The sequence below is a fragment of the Monodelphis domestica genome, chromosome 5, assembly GCF_027887165.1.
Source record: "Monodelphis domestica isolate mMonDom1 chromosome 5, mMonDom1.pri, whole genome shotgun sequence".
Lineage (NCBI taxonomy): Eukaryota > Metazoa > Chordata > Mammalia > Didelphimorphia > Didelphidae > Monodelphis > Monodelphis domestica.
The window spans coordinates 23,752,498-23,771,682 of record NC_077231.1 but is presented as its reverse complement, the minus strand read 5'-3'; the positions used below and the strand labels follow the sequence as shown (position 1 = coordinate 23,771,682).

At 35.4% G+C, this 19,185-nt stretch overlaps 1 protein-coding gene across 3 annotated transcripts in view; it reads right to left on the bottom strand.

Moving 5' to 3' along the window:
• LRIG3 (leucine rich repeats and immunoglobulin like domains 3) overlaps positions 1-19,185 on the bottom strand; it is a 129,727-nt gene that overhangs the window by 26,549 nt on the left and 83,993 nt on the right. Inside the window, exon 1 of one of the 3 annotated variants that reach the window (XM_007502925.3) lies at positions 11,432-11,560. The exons of the other annotated variants lie outside the window; for them this stretch is intronic. Coding sequence (XP_007502987.1) covers positions 11,432-11,439 — 8 coding nt within the window. The 5' untranslated portion in view covers positions 11,440-11,560. Of the gene's footprint in view, positions 1-11,431; positions 11,561-19,185 lie in introns of those variants that run through there. 3 annotated transcript variants of the gene reach the window in all.

The window sequence follows — 19,185 nt, the reverse complement described above, 5'->3', positions numbered from 1 at the left end:
TTACAGTCCCATCCCCCCCAGTTTTCTGAGCAAGTTCTGTGCTCCTCCTACTAACTCCTGCTGCAGCTCAGGAATGACTATATAACAGTAAGAAAGAAGCAGAAATATTCTCTTCTGTATTCCAATCTCGTTTATTAGGAAATATGGAAAATCAGTTTTTATCAAATATGGCATAAAAATATTTAAATAAGTGCATAGAAAAGCAAACTTGCTTTACACTTTAGAGTTTTGTACTGTTATTCTTGATTCTTATACTAAAAGAATTTGTATGTTCAATGAGAAATTCCACCATAATCAGAGTCATTACACATTTACTAAAACTGTGCTAAGTGTTGGGGATACAAAGAAAAGGCAAAAGACAATCCCTGCCATCAAGAAGCTCGAAGAGCTCACAATCTAACAGGAGAAGACCAAGGTGAAAATGAAAAGGGTAAGTGGGAAGGACAAAGGCCTGCAACCGTGGTAATAAATGGAAGAAGATCTAAGAGGAGGTTCTCTCTCTCTCTCTCTCTCTCTCTCTCTCTCTCTCTCTCTCTCTCTCTCTCTCTCTCTCTCTCTCTCTTTCTTGTCAGAAAGAAAAAAGAAACATGAATTTCAGAGTTAATGGCATCAAATGAGATTATGGAATATGAGGAGTTCATACATGCAACTGAGGAGAGAATGATGAGAGTACTATAATTCTGAAATGAATGGCAAAATCAGTACCATGCTAATCTAGGGAAGTATAGAGGTAGGTAGTTAAGATCTTGGAAAATCAGGGAATTCCCAACATCCAGGGTACATGGTCTAGCATTAGTACCTCACAAATTTTTACAAGACTGAAAATTTTTATTATCAAAGCTCCTAATTTCTTAGAACCTGATAACTTTAAGATAAAACTTGATTCCTCCACCATGTTCCTTTCACAATAGATTCATATATATATATATATATATATATATATATATATATATATATTCCTCCCCCCCTCAATCACTATGTCCCAATCACTTCCTGTGGTCTACTGTGATAAGATCCTGGAGCTACACAGAGTTCACTGACTCATGTTTTAATTCAATATGACTTTGCAACCTACACTTTAAAAGAATTCTGGATATGGATTCAAAGATGCTGGTCTATATGGTCTCTAAGATTCCTCCTGACATTTATAATTTAGTATGAATTAATTTGCTTCTGTGAATAATTAGTTTGCATGAAGAAAACAATGATTTCGCCATGTCCATCTCCTCTTTTGTGTTTCAATTAGTTTTATTAGTCTTCGTTTCTATTTCTTCCTTATGGATGCTATGTAATTAGAAAGAATACATGTTCCTGCTTTTTATTTTAATCATATTGAAAATCACAAGGTATATTCTGGGTACTACTGAGAATTAGAAAAGATAGTCCACAAAGGTCCAGACTTCTAAATTGCCAATAATAAGTAGGGAAAAACCAAACACTCATGGAATGGCATAAGTCATTAAAGTTTTAAACACTAGACTATGTATGCAAATATAGTGGACTAAGGTCCAAATGTTCAGAAGGTCGTTATTAACCCAGGTCCATTGGTAGAGCAGTTTAAATGACAAACCCACTAGAATATGAGAATCAGACTAATTATACTTCATTCTTATTATATTGGGTTAAATTCAGATGGAGTAGGTTCTATCAGCTACAATGACCTTTTATTGGAGCAGATCCAACATATTTACAAAAGGTAAATCATCTAGAACATAATTCAGGAAAAAGGAGTCTATCCAGACATCAGAGGAAAGAAAGTCTATTATATGAAGGTTAAGAAGTTATAAACTGTAAGAGATAGAGGTGCTGGGCTGGAGTCAGAAAAATCTGGGGTCAAAGCCCAACTCTGATGATTGTTAGAAAGGTGACACACACAAAAAATAACAAAAGAAAAGGACCACTAGACAAGTCACTTAACTTTTCTCTATTTTAGGTAACAAATACCCTAGGAATTAACTCCTGAGCCACCATTTCAATCTACATAGGAGGAGAGACAAAAATGACAGATTCTGAAAAACATGGATCATGTATTCACATATGAAAGGCTAAAGGAATTGGGATTATAGTAAAACCTCAAATAATGAGACATTTGGGAAACTGGATTATTTAAAACCATTTGGTTGAAAGTTCTTTTAAAATATATATATATATAATAATCTTCCCTATTACCCAACTCTAGTGAATGTCTCTGAATAAGCATTCTTCCAAAACTAATAATCGTACAATGTCTAATGGCCATCATTCTTAGTATTGCTTCTCCAAGTACAGTACAGTGCTATAACACAGATGGTACAGAAGATTGAGTTGGTATGTGTTAACCCCCCAGCTCCCCTTGCCCCAGGACATACTGGACACACTGAAACAGACTATGATATGAGCTCATCTAGTCATCATTTGATTCTCCCCCCCAATAAATAAAATGCAGCTATCTGAAAATTATGCTGCATCTGTTTCAAATTAATTGTAGAGAAGGAATGTAGCTCTATGATGATGATGATGATAAAGAAAAAAATGTTAAATAAAGAATATGAAGTCTTATAAATATTTAGTTTCTCATCACTTGACATCAAATAGTAACTAACGCTTTAATAATATATGAAGAATTCCACTTCAATTCAATTCAGTATTTATTAAGCACCCATGATGTATAATGTTCTGGAGCTAAAAAATAAAAATAAAGATATCCAACAATTTTTATCCTTATCTACTGGGGAGATAACAAGTACACAGGTAAGCATGATCCTGCTTCTCTGAACAAGGATCTCGTGGAGACTTCTCTCTTTAAGAGCCAGTTAAGGGGACAGTTATGGTTAATGTAACTTCAAGAGCAGACAGAATATTGGAAGAAAAGCTGCGGTGTGGCAGGGAGAGGCAACACTTGAAAAATGGCTTGACGTGAATCTGCAATGAAGAGAGGAGGGAACCAAGAAGAAACTTCTCCCCATTGGAACTGCTTTTTAACAGTGGTGTTACAAAGTGCACTTTACAAAGAGTTTATTGAAAATGACCAGTAAAGCCTATTTTGGAAAGACTATTTCTTGTGTTCATTGAATAGAGAACAAAGAGAAAGAACGAAGATCCTACAGAGACTTTAATCTTTATCCAGAGTTGAACAATTTGGAACTGAGTTTCCAGACAAGTGGAGTCAAATCCTGGTATTTTATTTTATTTTTTAATGTTTTATCTTTATTTTAATAAATTTCCACATAAGCTGTCCAAAGTTATATGGATCATGTTGTCTCCCTCCCTTCTGCCCTTCCCCCTGCTGGAGTTGACAAGCAATTCAATCTGGGTTGTACATCAAATACTGGTATTTTAAAGGTTTGCAACTAGTTACTGTGGCAAAAGAACTGATTAAAGCCAAAATATTGTAAATGGTCCTATATCACTAGATTTTTATTTATTCCAGCTGTTGTCATAATATGATGCAAAATGCATAAGCATAAAGAATTAGAGAAAATAAATTTTATATAGTAATGTTTATTTAAACAGTGAAATCTGAGCAATATTATGAAATGAGAAAGGAGGTTTCAATGAAAAATGAATGTTTAATGACCTGGAGTGAGTCTTGTATTTAACTGATGAGAAACGGCTTCAAATTTATTAGTAAGAAGCATGCATCATGCACCCAGATCACTACAGAGCTTGGTATTAGCAAATTAAAAATAAAGGTATGAGTTAACTGGCAGGCTGAGGAGAGCTTTGGCATCCTAGAGGGTATCTAAATGGGTCACTCTGCAAACCCATTTATATCTGCCATATGAACAGTTTGCACATTCCATAAGTATAGTACAGAAAGATGGTGGGATGAGGAAAAGAGAAGGAAGGAAGTATCCAGACAAAAGGTTTTCATAAACTTAGGGAAGGTTTCCCAAAGAAGAGAGTACCTGAGCTGGTCCTTTAAGAAAAGGGTCTAAGACAAAGATGAGGATCAAGTGGATTCCAGGAATAGGGGATGGAAAAAGAAATGTGTACAGGTGGGATAAAAATGACAAATTTGAGGATGACCTAGTAGTTCAAGGAGCAGATAGTTAAATAATGTTGAGAAAGGCTGGATAAAACAAAAGTGCTTTTGAAACAATGAGGTTACAGTAGCCACAATACAGAACACCTGGCCTCAGTTCCTTTCTCTTGCATATATGCAACAATATAGATACCCTAGATCCCCTTGCAAGATAGGCAAGCCATTAAAAGAATACAAAAGAGTGGGGTTAAATCTGGCCCCAGACATTTCCTAGCTGTGTGACCCTGGGCAAGTCACTTAATCCTCATTGCCTAGACCTTACTGCTCTTTTGCTTTGGAACCAATACACAGCATTAAATCTAAGATGAAAGATAAAGCATTAAGAAAAAAAAAAGAACAAGAAGAGAGGATCTTAATGGTCCTGGAGGATTTGTAGGAAGCAGCAGGAGTACAAATAAAAACCAATAAAGCTTAAAAACCAAATGAACATCTCCTACCAGGAAACTATGAAACTATAGCATTTTGCCTCCTGCTCTGGACTCAAATATTTACTAGCTGTGTGATCCTGGACAAGTCACTTCACTGCTGTTTGCCTCAGTTTCTTCATCTGTAAAAAGGGGTCAACAATACCATCTACCTCACAGGATTATTATCAAATTAGATAATAAGTATAAAATGTTTAGCATAGTGCCTGGCACAGAAAACATATTAGATAAAAATTAGCTATTTAGTAGTAGTAGTTGTATTATTACTCCCCTACCACCAGAACCTGAGGGAAGACGGGCATTTGCTAGCTGAATTACAACAAAGACCTCTGCATAGTTGATGGATATATGTCTGAAAATGACTATCATGATTTATTCAGTGCAGTCAAGGACAATACATCTTCTATCTGTATCTCGGATTCTTTAGCAGGGATCATTTTTCCAACAATGACAACCATGTATCAAAACAAATTGAAATTAAACCCAGACCTTCAGAGTAGCATAAAGTATTAGGCAAGATTTAAAAATAATAAAACCATATACAATCACATTGCATTTATTAAAAAAAATCTTTCCATAGGAGCAAGGTATTTTTGTACCAGTAAAATAAAAGAACAAGTATGTGTGGATATATATATATTTTAAATATTGCTTTCAGGGCAGCCAGGTAGCAAGCAGAGTAGATATAGAGTCAGGCCTGGAGGGTTCAAATCTAGCTCCAGATACTTCCTAGCTGTGTGGCCCTGGACAAGTCACTTAAGTCTCATTGCCTAGCTCTTCTGCCTTGGGACCAATACTTAGTATCAATTCTAAGACAGAAGGTAAGGTTTAAAATACATTCATACACATCTATCTTCCATTTTATCTCATCCTTTTAGTTTCTATTTTGCATGTATGATTATGCTCCTGACTTTAGGATACTAATAAATATGTATTGCATGTGTTGTGCGCATACATACATGTTCAAAGCAATTTTTGAGAGGACGTATGCTCAAGAAAAGTTGAACACCCCTGTAACAGACAATTAGAATCAGAAGGTAAAACGAAGAAATGGATTTAAATGTAGAAGTAATTTTCTGAGGACTTACACTGAAAAGTATCACCAAAGATAGAATGATCTTCAAAATTGAGATCAGTTTTCATCCACCTACAATTTTGCTGCTGTCACACCCATAGGCAAAAGGGCTGATAAGTCTATCTAGATGGTCTTTCATGATCTTTTACAGCCACAGAGTTCTATGCATTTCAAAAAGGAAGTGGAACCAGGAGAACAATATGCCCAACTAGAACAGTGTAAACAGAAAGAATAATAAAACAACACTGAACCAAATGTGTAAGTTTAATGATCAACAGAGCTCTGACCCCAAAAGAGTTGAAAAAATACACCTCCTTCTTTCACACTCTTCTTTACAGAGGTTGAGAATAATGGGGGTAAAATATCCCAAGAATGCCAGACACAGCCAATGCCGAGGCTGCTTTTGCTGAACTTTCTTTTTTCATCCCTTTTTAAACTTTGCTTTAAAAGAGGGTTCTCCGAGTTGGATGTAGAGGAAGGCAGCTCTTCAGAAATGAAGGTGATGTAGAAATAAAAGGCATCAATAAACATTTTCAATGAATTCCATGCCCCCTGTATTTCTCTCTACAGTACTACACTAAGGTCATGCATTACATTATCAAGACCATCAGTTCTGGACAAATCCTAAACAAATATTTCTTTGGATTCAAGTGATAAATAAATGCCAGCTGGTACCTGCTTGAGTTTTGCCTATTTCTGAGATTTGGCTCTGCTTGGAAACAAGCCTTCTTGATCTAGTTGTGAGGTATGGAGAAAGAGGACTGATACAATTAGTGAATTTAGATGCCAGCAAAAAAGCCTGAATTCAAGAGACAAACCACAGAATTAGGGGTCAGGAGGTGTTGGGTAAATTACCCAGACTGGGTGGGTAGAGACTAATTTTTTCTTTTAAATATGGAACCCAAATGCTTAGATTACCAGAAAGTTCTTCAACATACAAAATACTAATTTTAATCACATCCAGGCCAAAACCCCCTCCCCAACCACTCTCTTCTCTCAAGTTCTGGGCAGATTTTGGCCCCCAGGCTTGGGCTGGTATAGTTACCACCACATAACAACAATAAAAACATAATAATGTCTAGCTAAAAGTATTTTTCCCAACAACAAATGGAATAAATTAGTATTTGGGAAGGAAAGAGAAAAAAAGAACCCACAGGTGTCTATCACGTTGGCCAAATAAAGGCTACCAGGTAGATAGCAAGTCATATTATCTTTAGTTTATATATCAGTTTGTTTATAAGGTAATTATTAACAAGGTATTAAAACTGCCAATTACTTGAGTGACGAATAAAATTTTCCTTGCAGTAAAAGTGTGCTCCAGCCAAAGCCAACAATTTCCTGAACTGCATGCCTTCTAATTTGCAGTGTGAAAGTGTTCAGTTATAGACGTGCCTTATACAGGGCTGTCTTTGTGTTAGCTCTGCCCCATAAAACAAAAATTCCTTACAACTGGCAGGAGAATGGTCCCTGTATCACAAAATTTTTAGTCTGTCTTGATGGAATGGAATAAAATCCAAACACCAGCTTCAAATTAGTTCTCCAACTAACTGGCAAGATGCCACTAGACATGGACCAGTTGAAGGGTGTATGTGGGGAGCCTGGCTTCACAGCATGGGGTCTAAGAGGAAAATAAGAAGACCACAAGATCAAAGTTTCTCAAATCCCCAAAGTGCTGAGCAATAAGGGCTCCTATGATTTCATGATGTGGCTTCCCAGCTTTTGAACAAAAGACATTTTTGTAGCTCTTGCATGTTACAGATCTCATTTGAGCTTCATAACAACTCTGCTGGATAGGCACTATTTTGATCCTCATTTTATAGTTAAGAAAACGGAGGAAGACAGAAGTAAAATGATTTGCCCAAGGTCATGCAACTTGGTAAGAATCTAAAAACAGATTTGTACACAGGTATTCCTAACTCCTGGTTTAGCTCCTACAGATCAGAGGTAGGACTTGAACCCAAGTGTCTGCATCATGCCAGATCTCCCAGAATAGAGCTTAAATCTTAATCTTAAATTTTGGGGAACATTGCTTTTAAAAAGTCCAGGAATCAAACTTTGTCACTTTTTAATACTTAGTATTTAATATCTCACTCTATTCATATCAAATGGCATGTAAACAATTGTATTATTTTTCATCGAAACATGACTGGGCAAGTGCTTCAATTCTTCTACCACAAACATCAGGAATATTTTGGTGATATCAATTTCATGAAACACATTAATTTCAAATTCATTTGTAAGACACAGGACAATTATCTTCTCTGATGGTCAAATACTAGGGTTGGAATGTAAGTGGGGAGGTGAGGATATCCAGGAAAGACAAGAAGTTCCTCTTTCAAAATAGGGCAGATAATAAAAATTACTCATTCTTTTAGGATTTCACTCCTAAATCTCTCCTCTGCTCTCCTCTCACCTCTCAGAAGACCATCACTCAATTTGATTGCATTATTGCTAGAGAAAAGTACCCATAAACAAGAAAACCTGCGAGGGTGCTATATTCAACTATTCACTGACTATCCCTTATTTTCTACAAACAATTCAATTATATATGCTAAAAGACAGACCTCTATAAACTATATTTATAAAATAGTTCATCAAATCCAGAGCTCATGAAAGGAACTGATTTTAGCCAATGATTTGAACTTGTTCTTCATGGTAGTACTGGTGACAAGCATCAAATGTAGTCAATTCTGAATGTCTGTTCTTCTTCTGCTTAACACATAGACACATGTACTTCTGGGGAAGAAGGAATTAAGATAATGACCAAACGTGAGTCAATGGATAGTAATGGATAATTTGTTCCCGAATAACACAGATGGCTAGATGTCTCTATTGACTTTGCTCCCCAGGTTTACAAAGCTTGAAACATGAACTAAAGACACACATATTGAAGACAACCCTCTGAAACAGTTTTCAAATGGCTATAAAATAGAATAAAATAAATAAGGGTTTTAAAAGGAATCTAAAAATAGAATAAAATAAGCCTTCTTAGTCATTTTTTTGTGTCACGGACCCTTTGGTAGTCTGATGAATCCTGTGCACATCTTCTTGGGATCTTATTTTTAAAAGCATAAAATACTTATTATTTAAAAGAAAATTAATTTTATTGAAATAGTTACCAAAAAATAATAAAGCAAGTTTCACAGACCCTCTAAAATCTCTCCATGGACCCTTAGAAGAGGGAATTATTTGTAGTTGTCAGATTAAAAACACCCAGATAAAAATACAAGAAGGATGGGAATTTGAGAGTATCCTCAAGGACCAAGGAAATCTTTGACAATTGATGCACTCAGTCTTTAAAAGGTAGATTAAAAAGAATTATCTACAGAATTTATCCATTCATTCATCCAATTCATCCATTCTTTACTGAGCATCGATCAGATACAAGGCACTAGCTGTTAGACACTGAGAGGGATACATAACAAGACAAGACTCCTGTCACAAGAAGCTCAAAATTACTGTCACAATAGGAAAACAAAACAACAAAAGCTCTATATTGAGAGAACTGCACTCTTCCTGAGTCATAGAAAAGAACAGAAAGTAAATTGAAGTATAAACTTGGGGAAAGGACAGATTGAATGGGGAAAAATGTAAGCTGGAGAGAATCTTATTCCAATAAAAAGAATCTTAATCTTCTAGACTGAAGTAAATTTTTTAAGACACATAACCAAAAACAAGTCTTCACATGTAATGAAGCATCAGCTCCAGCTCTACAGGAAACAAAAATTCCAAATTGTACCAAAATGATATTAGCTACTTGCAAAGAGCCAGCAGATTGGGGGACACTGTTACTAAGTCGCTGAGTCAGGTGATTTCAAGTGACTAAGGGTCATATATTAAGGGGTGAGTTCCCTGACACCCATGTGCCATTATTTCCCATTTCACAATGGAGTCAAGGTACAAATGAGGCTTTGATTAAAAATTTCATTTCATGGCCAACTTTGCAAATGGGTACTTCTAATGGTATATTACAGCAAGGTTTGCCATTTTGCTTACCTTCTCTGGAAATAAGAATGGAACTTAACACTAAAAATGGTGAGAGCGATCTACCTCTAAGTGAAAAAAAAATTACTTGATAAAGATGCACCCTAGTCAACTGAGAAATAATAGGAGTAACACAATTAATAGCACAGAAGAAAAGAGAATTGCTTATCTTACAAAAAACGAGGTGAATAACTTTTTCTAGTAAATTTTGTCAGGTACCCCCCTATAAGTTGGGTAGTAATTAATCTGGAATTGAAAGGAGTTTTAACAAAAAAGAGCAGGGAAACTTATGAAGCTCTGATAATGTGCTTCCCAAGGTAGTTTTGAAAAATATCTTATAATTCTTTCTTTCTTTTGAGGTATATTCCTTCTCAAATATTGAGAGAAGACCCAATTCAACTAAAGAACTCCATGAAAACTCAAGTTTCCCAAAGATTTGGACTCCTTTAAATTAAGGTCATTCACTGGAGCAATCCATACAATTTTAAGCAAATGGAGCTTAAGGGAACGGTTTCATATCATTAGGAGACTTGATCAATTTCCCCAATTTGACTGCTACATTTTGACTCATCCTCAAAGGAGCAATTCTAGGATAACCCCACATTTTCACTTGAGAGGGGAAAAGGAGAATATATAATTTGCAAATAAAATTCATCTCTCTGAAACAGGTTAAAGATGCTTCTTCCTTTTCCAAGATTCCAGAAGGGTGACTGGTAGAGAACTACCTGTTTCGGATCTTGAGTGCAGTAGCAGATTTAGAGAAATGGAAGTATGGGAGTGGGATGGTTCCCAATTTTCTCCAGTTTGGCTAACAAGAGGAATGTAGAGAATCTCATCCATGATTCCAAGAATCAAGCTCTTTGGACCCATATAGACATTCCTCTATGAAGTTATCATTGGAAAAACAACAGAAATGAGTTTTTCTCAGCTGGTGCCAGTAATGAAAGAGAAAAGAAAGCAAAAAGCAATGAATTCTTCATAAAGATACAAAATAGGAGCCAGTTAATATGGCTGCAAGTTTTCAGAGGGAGTAGTCTTAGATTGTTCTTTAAAGTAAAGAGCAGAATCCTTGTGGAAATGGATATATAACTTTTCCCTTTAAATTCTAACTCAGATTTTACAGGGGATGGGTGAATAAACTTCTAATATACAAATATCCCCAACAGGAAGAGAAAGGTGTTAAATGATAAATATCATTATTTATAAATGAATGAACTTTTCTGTCAGTAAACAATATTAATTCATTTACACTCTCCAATAAGGTAAGATGACACATGGAAAGCATGTGCTGATGAACGTTATATGAAAAAGTCTTACAAATGACAAAGCAAACACTAGAAAAATATTGTAGTGCTACTTTAACAGCACCATTTAAGAATCTATATGTCTAAATTTCAGAAACTTCTCAAATATCCCTTTACTAAAAATTGAAATGTTAAAAAACCCCACCATATGTCTAAGATCCATTTGGGCAAATAAATTGCCCTGACACAAGTATCACTGGATAAATCAAAGGAAATATTTGTTTCTAGGTTACATTCACAGAACCAGAGAAAGACCTGACTGAAGAGTAGCTGGGACTAGACAACGACAATGAGTAGTTTCTTAGTAGGAAAAAATCCTATTGGCAAGAACAATAAATTCCAAAGTACTACATAATTTTAGATCTGGAAGGAAGCTTCAAGATCTATTTCTACATTTTACAAAGAGGAAAAGTCACAGAACCAATAAGAGGCAAGAGACATCTTGTCAATTACCAAAGATCAATTTTTTATATGCTTGTGTCAATCATTGCCTAAAATAATTGGTGTGCCACTCTCAAAGATTCCTTATTATTCTGAAAAAGACAGAGCTCAGATATTCCAAGAGTTAATCATGAATTTGTTTTCCCAATCGGTTATTAAACTAGAATCATTCCATTACCTTATCATGTAATATCAGAAAGCATCAGGTGATCTTCTTTGTTTAAGGATCTCCAATCTTTCTTAGGTAGAATGTTCAGATAAAAAGGAATTATCACCCCTTTATGGGGACTCCAAGAAGAAGGCAGAGCATCCAGGATTCTATTTGTTACTAAAGAACTAGAATGTCAGGTTCTTTCACAAAGACATTCCTGAACCAACCAAATTACAGCATCTATATGAATAAGAAATAACTGTCAACACCTGGCAACAGTCTCATACCTATTGCACAAGACAAGATACAGCCTTAGGCTTTTCAGCTGTAACATGCCAAGATGTGCAATCCTAGCTTTTGGAAGTAAGTGTGCCCATGTAGGAGGTGTGTGTGTGTGTGTATGTGTGTGTGTGTGTGTTCACGGAAAGTTCATTTTAAGGCATTTTCACATCATTTGATGACTTAAGAAAGTTATCTATCTGCATCACTTAAGTCCAATATTTAATGCAAATTATAAATTGGTGAAGTCAAAAATCATTTTACATAAACTGAAATCGTGTAAATACAATATTAATTGGAGTAGTTTGCCTGCTTATTTGGAAAATCAGTTTTCTAGACAGACTGTAAGCAGTCAGCACTATGTATAATAGAATTATAAACTGTTAAAGAAGGCATAAGTTGGCATGTAAACCTATATGAATGTATGTATACACATGCACATACATTTGTATGCATATGCATTGTGTACACATATACCCATTGTGTGGTCTTGTATATATTATATGCCAAATGCAAATTTCCACCTTAAAAATGAATTCATATGGAATAAGAGCTACTTGTCTCCAAAGTACCAAGAATTGTCTTTAATACAGAGATTTGTCAAGAAAAGGACCTCTCTCGTGTAGATAATAATAAGCTCTCTCCTTTGCTATACTTTAAAGACAATTAAGAAGGCTCATTAAAAGAAAACTTGTTTAGGCGGGTCTGGTGGCATCAAAGAATGCTGCCACCTGAGGAAACCTCTGCAAGAAGCCAGATCCATGATTAGGATTTAAATGATTCCAAGGGGTAATTTTTTTTAAAAAAGAGGCATATGTAAAAATAGAAGTCAGTTCTCTTTCCTTTAGCTAGAAACCAGATTAACACAAAGGATAATTACCACGTAGCATCCATACGAACAATAAAGATGCCCATGGTTTTGATACAGAGTGTCCAGAGACAATGAGAGTTTTTGTGTGCCAATCAAATCACACTATAAAAGATAAGGGTCAAAGGGCTATTCACAGTACATCTAACAACCAATTCATCTTTGAATAAGAAGTGTAAAATTAAATAGTATTTTATATAAAATAAAGACACAAGGGAATACGACTGCTGAATGACATATAATTTTTGAATAACTACCCGCTATTTTATCTCGCTAATAGCTAACAATCTCTTTTTTAGGAAAACCTCAAGGTTACCAGGAGTTAGTATGACATTAATTCCAGACCCTGAAATAAGAGTTGACTTTCATTTAAAGCTTAACATTTTACAAAACATTTCCCTCACACAACATTCTCGTAACAGTGAGCACTACAAATATTGAGTCCATTTTTCTGATGAGGAAACTGATCCTCTCTAGACTAGGAGTTGTTAAGCTAGAGACTGTCAATTTTTTTTAACTTTGATGACTTTTTAAATATGACTGGTTTCCTTTGTAATCCTATGTGTTTTATTTTATGCATTTAACAATATCCTTCTGAGAAAGGGTCCATATGCTTCACCAGACACTGTCAAAGGGGTCCAGGACAGACAAAAAGGTTTAAGAACTCCTGTATCTAAGTTATGCATATGTCAAAGAAAAAAGATTGCAATGAATTAAACAGCTGGGCGATGAAACGAATTCAAGGCTTTAAAATCTAAGACTAGAAACTTTTTTAATACTATCCACTGACTTGTAAGAGAATGAATTTTAAATTAATTAGTCTTTTGACTTTCATTCTAAATTCCACTAAAATGTTTATGTATAAGAAAACCTCTGCAAGCATAGTCTAAATATTAGATAGTAACAGCTCAAGCTTCCAACCTGTGCCTAGATTTCCCTTCTTCCCTCATCACTGGAAACTATTCCCTTTTAAAAGGCACAGATCAGTACAGTCTGTCTCAGTTCTATAATGTATTCCCATCCTCAGTTATAAGCAATGCCTTCTTTTTTGAATTTCTAATTCAGCTCTGTTTGGAGTCCAATCTAGGTACCTGTAACTTTAAAGATAATTATCTATGTATTACTTACTTACTGCCTACTAGATTGAAAGCTCCCTGAGAGTAAGTCTGACTCTTGTTTCATCTTTTTCTCCCCTACACTTAGTACAGTATGATACACAATTTGATAAATGTCTATGAAGGAGTGTGGCAAGAGATTACCTTGGGAAAGAGGCTGCAACAACTGACTTCTAAGGTTCCTTAAATTTCTAAAATTCTTTTATGCTCTGGATTAGAACTCAAAAGTACAATTCTAGAAGAGAAACTAAATCTTCTAGCTCTATATAATACTGTATCCTATATAGCACGGATATATGCATAAATAGCAAATATGCCACATATGCTCGTGTGTGTGTGTGTGTGTGTGTGCGCGCGTGTGTGTGTGTAAGCTAGTTCCTATTCACTAACCTGTGGCACTAGTCTGCTTCTAAGAAAAAGCAGTTGTTGAGTTAAGTCTGCATTCACAGTTCACTATTCTGAGGCATAGATGTTCAGCATTCCAAGAAAAATAGTTACTGAAGTTAAAGTATCAGAGCCCTGAAGCAGTAGTTAGTCACCTTGAATGAAACCAGCTGGAGAATATAGTATGTTTAAGTGATTTGAAGATGAGGAATGAATTAAATCTCTTTTACAATAATGACTGAGGAAATACACTAGGATGATCGTAGGATGATGGGACAAATGTAACTTACCTGAGGAAGAAGATGAGAATTGGGTTACTGGCTATAAGCTAAGCACACAAGAACAGCTTGGAAACAGAGAATCTGAGAAGTCATGCAGTAAATTAAGTAAACTGCCCGAGACAGCATGTTATTCAAATACAATGTCGATCAACTTTGCAATGGAGGTGTCTTTTCAGCACAATCTATATTACTGCTACAGAAAGAGGTCAATAAAGTTTAAAATCCCAGGGCTGTTAGTTATCCAGGCAGATGGGTTGTCCTTGTTCATATGTTTGTTTAGCAGGTATATTTGTGTGTCTGCTCACCTCCATGAATACTTACTGCACTAATGGAACAATGTGACTCAAGTCTTTGTGCGACCTAAAATATATTTTTTATTTCTTTAGATGCTTCAATATAGGAGCCCTTGTGATATTATTCTTTCTATTACTTTACTGTTAAATAAATAGTTAAGTTTAAGATCTAAAAGCGCCATCAATATCAGTAGTTAGGTTTGTATCAATGGAAATACACTGGTTGGGTTTAAAGAGGTAAGAAGAAAAATTTTATTTCCCTCATAGCACTCTTTTAGAGTAGGCTTCTTGAGAGAGTTTTGAATGTAACTGTGTAGTAGACAACCTTCTTTGGGAATTTAGTTCTATTGGGGTAGGCAGGCAGGTTGGAGAAAATAAGCCAGACTAAAGAGTGAGTAGGTGTCCATATGTCTTGTATGTAAACTTTGAGTTATTGCAGTATGGGTGGCCACCTCACACATTGCATATAAACACATAGATCCATATTTATACACAAACATACAGAGAAAGAGAGAAACGAAAATAATAACCTATTTTCTCACCATTTCTTTCATTTACTTAATACTCTGTTAGAAAATGGAAGAAAATTATTCAAGCACAGATTCTAGTCTAGACTTTTCCACTACCCACACTGACCACCTCCATTAATCTTCAAGATTCCCCCAAACTGTGACTTGTCCAAAATTTCAAAGTAATTAGTGTCAAAGCTAACTGGAATCTATATTTCCATTTCCTTAAGCAATTTGTCACTGTAAAGATTATATGTGATTTTTTGAGGGGGAGGTGTGTTAAAATGGTAAATGATTAAAAAAGATCTCAGTCATAATAAAACATGGCCTGCTTCAAAAAGATTCTTTGCCAGAAAAAGCTGCTATTTCAAAGTAGGGAGAAAAGAAGGAATTAGCAAGGATAGGAAAGGAACAAGTTAGGAAAATTTCCCCCTTCAAATTGTATGTGATGGGTTAGTAAACACTAGTCAATTTACACCCCAGTAAATATGGCAGCCAAGTTCCAAAACAATACAGGCTCTGAGAAGTTTATATCTTGTAAATTATATCATGTAGCTAATCTCATGGAATTCCAAAAGGTTCTTTTGACTGGTTCTTTAGAAAATACAGCCCTTTGCCATTGATTATGATACAACTGACATGTATAAGGGGGTTTATGATTTAAAAGATGCTTTGACATTTTATCTCACTTGGCTTTAATGATACTATCAACTGGACAGTGCTGCTACTAGAGTCTCCATTTTATAGGTAAGGAAACTGAGATGTAAAAATGAAAGAAATTTGCCCAAAGTCACACAGCTAAGTCATAGAATCAAAAGTTTTAAAGTTGTAAGGGACAACTGGGGCAGCTAGATGGCACAGTGGATAGAGTGCCAATCCTGAAGTCAGGAAGGCTCATCTTCTTGAGTTCAAATCTGGCCTCACACACTTACTGGCTTTGTGACTCTGGGCAAGTCACAAGAAAGTGTTTGCTTCACTTTCCTCATCTGTAAAATGAGCTGTATCTATGCAAAAAACAACAAACAAACAAACAAAAAAACCCTCAACAGGGTCACAAAGAGTCAGATGTGACTAAAAAATGACTCAACAACAGCAACATGGAATAATCATATATCATTTCTCCAGTGTTACATTTTAGAGATTAGAGACATTAAGTGCACTGTAAAAGGTTAAAAAAAGTAGTAAAGGTAGGTCTTCCAAGATCAAATTCAGAGTTCTTTCAAGTGGTTTTTCCTTAGATCTTTTGAAATCACACACACAATTCACATATAAATCCATACATATATTCTCAGAAAATTAATCACACAAGCTGACTAAGATACTGAGATCTCTACAAACTAGCTTCTTCCCCACATATATAAAATCTATGAGAGATTGTTAAAGAAATCAAAAATCTAGAAAGTTCATTTCTTATTTTCCAGTTTATGATTAAAGAAAGGAAGGAAGGATGGAAGGAAAGACAGAAGGACGGAAGGAAGTCTTCAAATATACTACAGTATAAGAAGAGTGCACCTAGGATAAATTGTCTCATGCATAAGCACCTCTATTTGACTCAGGTTTTGCCTGGATCAAATAAGCCAAAAATATAGCCAACCCGGGAAAACAGATGCAGAAAGAATCTGAACCAAAATGGACAGATGATCAGTTTCGGCATTAGAAGACCTTCCTTGCCTTGAAAACCCATCTTAGCTGGGTGCCAATGGGCAAGCCACATGACCTCTCAATGCCTCCAGACAATTCAAAGACCAAGTTACAGATTAATTACTCCTCTGCATTGGTGGAGGGAGTTTCCAACACTGGTGAAGTCACAGATTTGGAATTTTAAAAAATTACACCAGGGTGAAATTTCATATACTGGATTATTTTTTCTAATGAGATACTTATAGTCGGTACTTTGGAGAATTTACCATAGAAAGAAAAGATAAGTCATGACCCTCAAAAACTTTATCATTTTCTAGCACAGTCTCCCCAAATGTCTTAAACATTATTTCAAAGAATATATAGCTATTCATTTTCTTCTATACTCCCCCATTCTTCATTCCATCCTGTATACAACTTCTCACAGTAAAATGCCAACCTTGACATCTTCCTTTGTTTCTTCCCTTAACCATATCCTCTTTACCTCAGGCCCTCAGATTTCACTGCTTTTTTTTTTTAAAAAAAAAAAAACTTTTTCCAACATCTGGAATATGTTAATAATGTTAATAAATGAGAATTACTTTAACTTTTACATGAAATAAATTGAAAGAAAATGAAAATTATCACCCCCTACTGAATCCTGGGTTCAAATACAGCTACCCATGAAAGCAATCAACATTAAACCCCACATATAGTGTAAAGATTTCACATGAAGAAATCTGATTTTTTCATTACTAGAATTTAAACAGAATTTGTTCCCTTCAGAATCTCAAATTCATTCCCACCTTTCCCTTATAAGGATAGAGCTGGTACCTAGACCTGTGCTTTCATGGACAAAGGAAACTCCTGGATGAAGAAACTCCCTCTTTCAATGTAGGTGTGTATCTTCTTTGCAACTTTTACCCCTTCAAGTTACCAAATGAATTGCCCAGTCACACTGTCAGTATGTTTTGGCAGATCTAGAATAGAGGTATTCTTGCCTTCTCTTTTTAATCTGCCATGGTATGGCATCTCTCAGACAACTCCCCTTGCAGACAAACTCTTTTTTTTTTTGGCTTCCTCCTTTCTGCCCTTGGCACACTATTCCATCTGTCACTGAATGGAACTATTTTGTATGGAAATGATGAACAGGATGATTTCAGAAAGAGCTGGAAAGACCTAAGTGAACTGATGCAGAGTGAAAGAAGCAGAACCAGAAATACTGTACAAGGAACAACTGTGATAGACTTTGTTACTCTCAGTAATGCAATGATCCAGGACAATTCTGAAGAACTAATGACAAAGAATGCTATCTGCTTCCAGAGAAAGAAATGCTGGGGTAGGAATGCTGATATAAGCACATGATTTTTCACTTTAGTTTATTTGGGTTTTTATTTTGGGGTTTTGGTTTTATATGATTATTCTCTCTCAGGTGCTCTTCTCTATAAATTAGCGGGGTTGCTAGGAAGGATAGTTTTACTCTCATTTTCACAGAATCACATTTTTTAGATATGAAGGAGTTCATAGGAGCCATCTAATCCAACCCTACATTATGGAGAAATAAGTAAGGTCTTAGAAATTGAAATCCATTGCTCTTTCTGGTGAGAATTAGGCTTGGAATGGTAAAGTAATATGTAAGGTCAGAGAGATAAACAGAATGCTCAGGTCTCCAAATCTCAGTCCTGAGTTCTTTAATCCATACTACAATCTCTCTTTATTTTATAGGCTAACAATGGAAGTTCATATTTATATGACGCCTTAAGGCAGAACTTCTTGTATTGCAGTATAATTGGTTTCCCTTGATATCCCATGTATTTGATTTTATCCATTTAAAAGATATTCTGAGAAAAGGTCCATAGACTTCATCAGATATGGTGCATACACACAAAACAATTAATAACTCCTGATGTAAGGTTTGGGAGGCATTTCCCCCCTCAAAATAACCTGTAAGACAAATATAAATATAATATGAATATAAATCCTTATATTCAGTCTTAGATACCACTACTCCAAAACACAAATCTTATGTTTCAGTCAAGTCCAATTTCTGTATATGCCATGATCCGTTTTTCTGTAAAATCAGAGAACCAAGTTTATACTTTTCTACTGGAAAGCTCTCTCTTTTCCTTTTTATGTATCCAAATTCTACTCATTCATACTTCAATCTTAACCTCTCTCCAGTCTCTCCTCCTACATGGGGCTTTGTTCAACTACTCTTGTCCACACTGACACTTCCTTTTTAAAAAAATCCATATATTACCTGTTGCATTTATTCATTTAATACTTCATTATTTATAAGTAATTCAATAAGCACCTATAATGTTTTATTATATTTGTATATTATTTTATAAAAGGCAAAGAACTTAGCGCCAGGGATAAAACAAATTACATTCTACAAGTGACATGTGTATGGAGTTGAGGAGGGGGGCAGCATG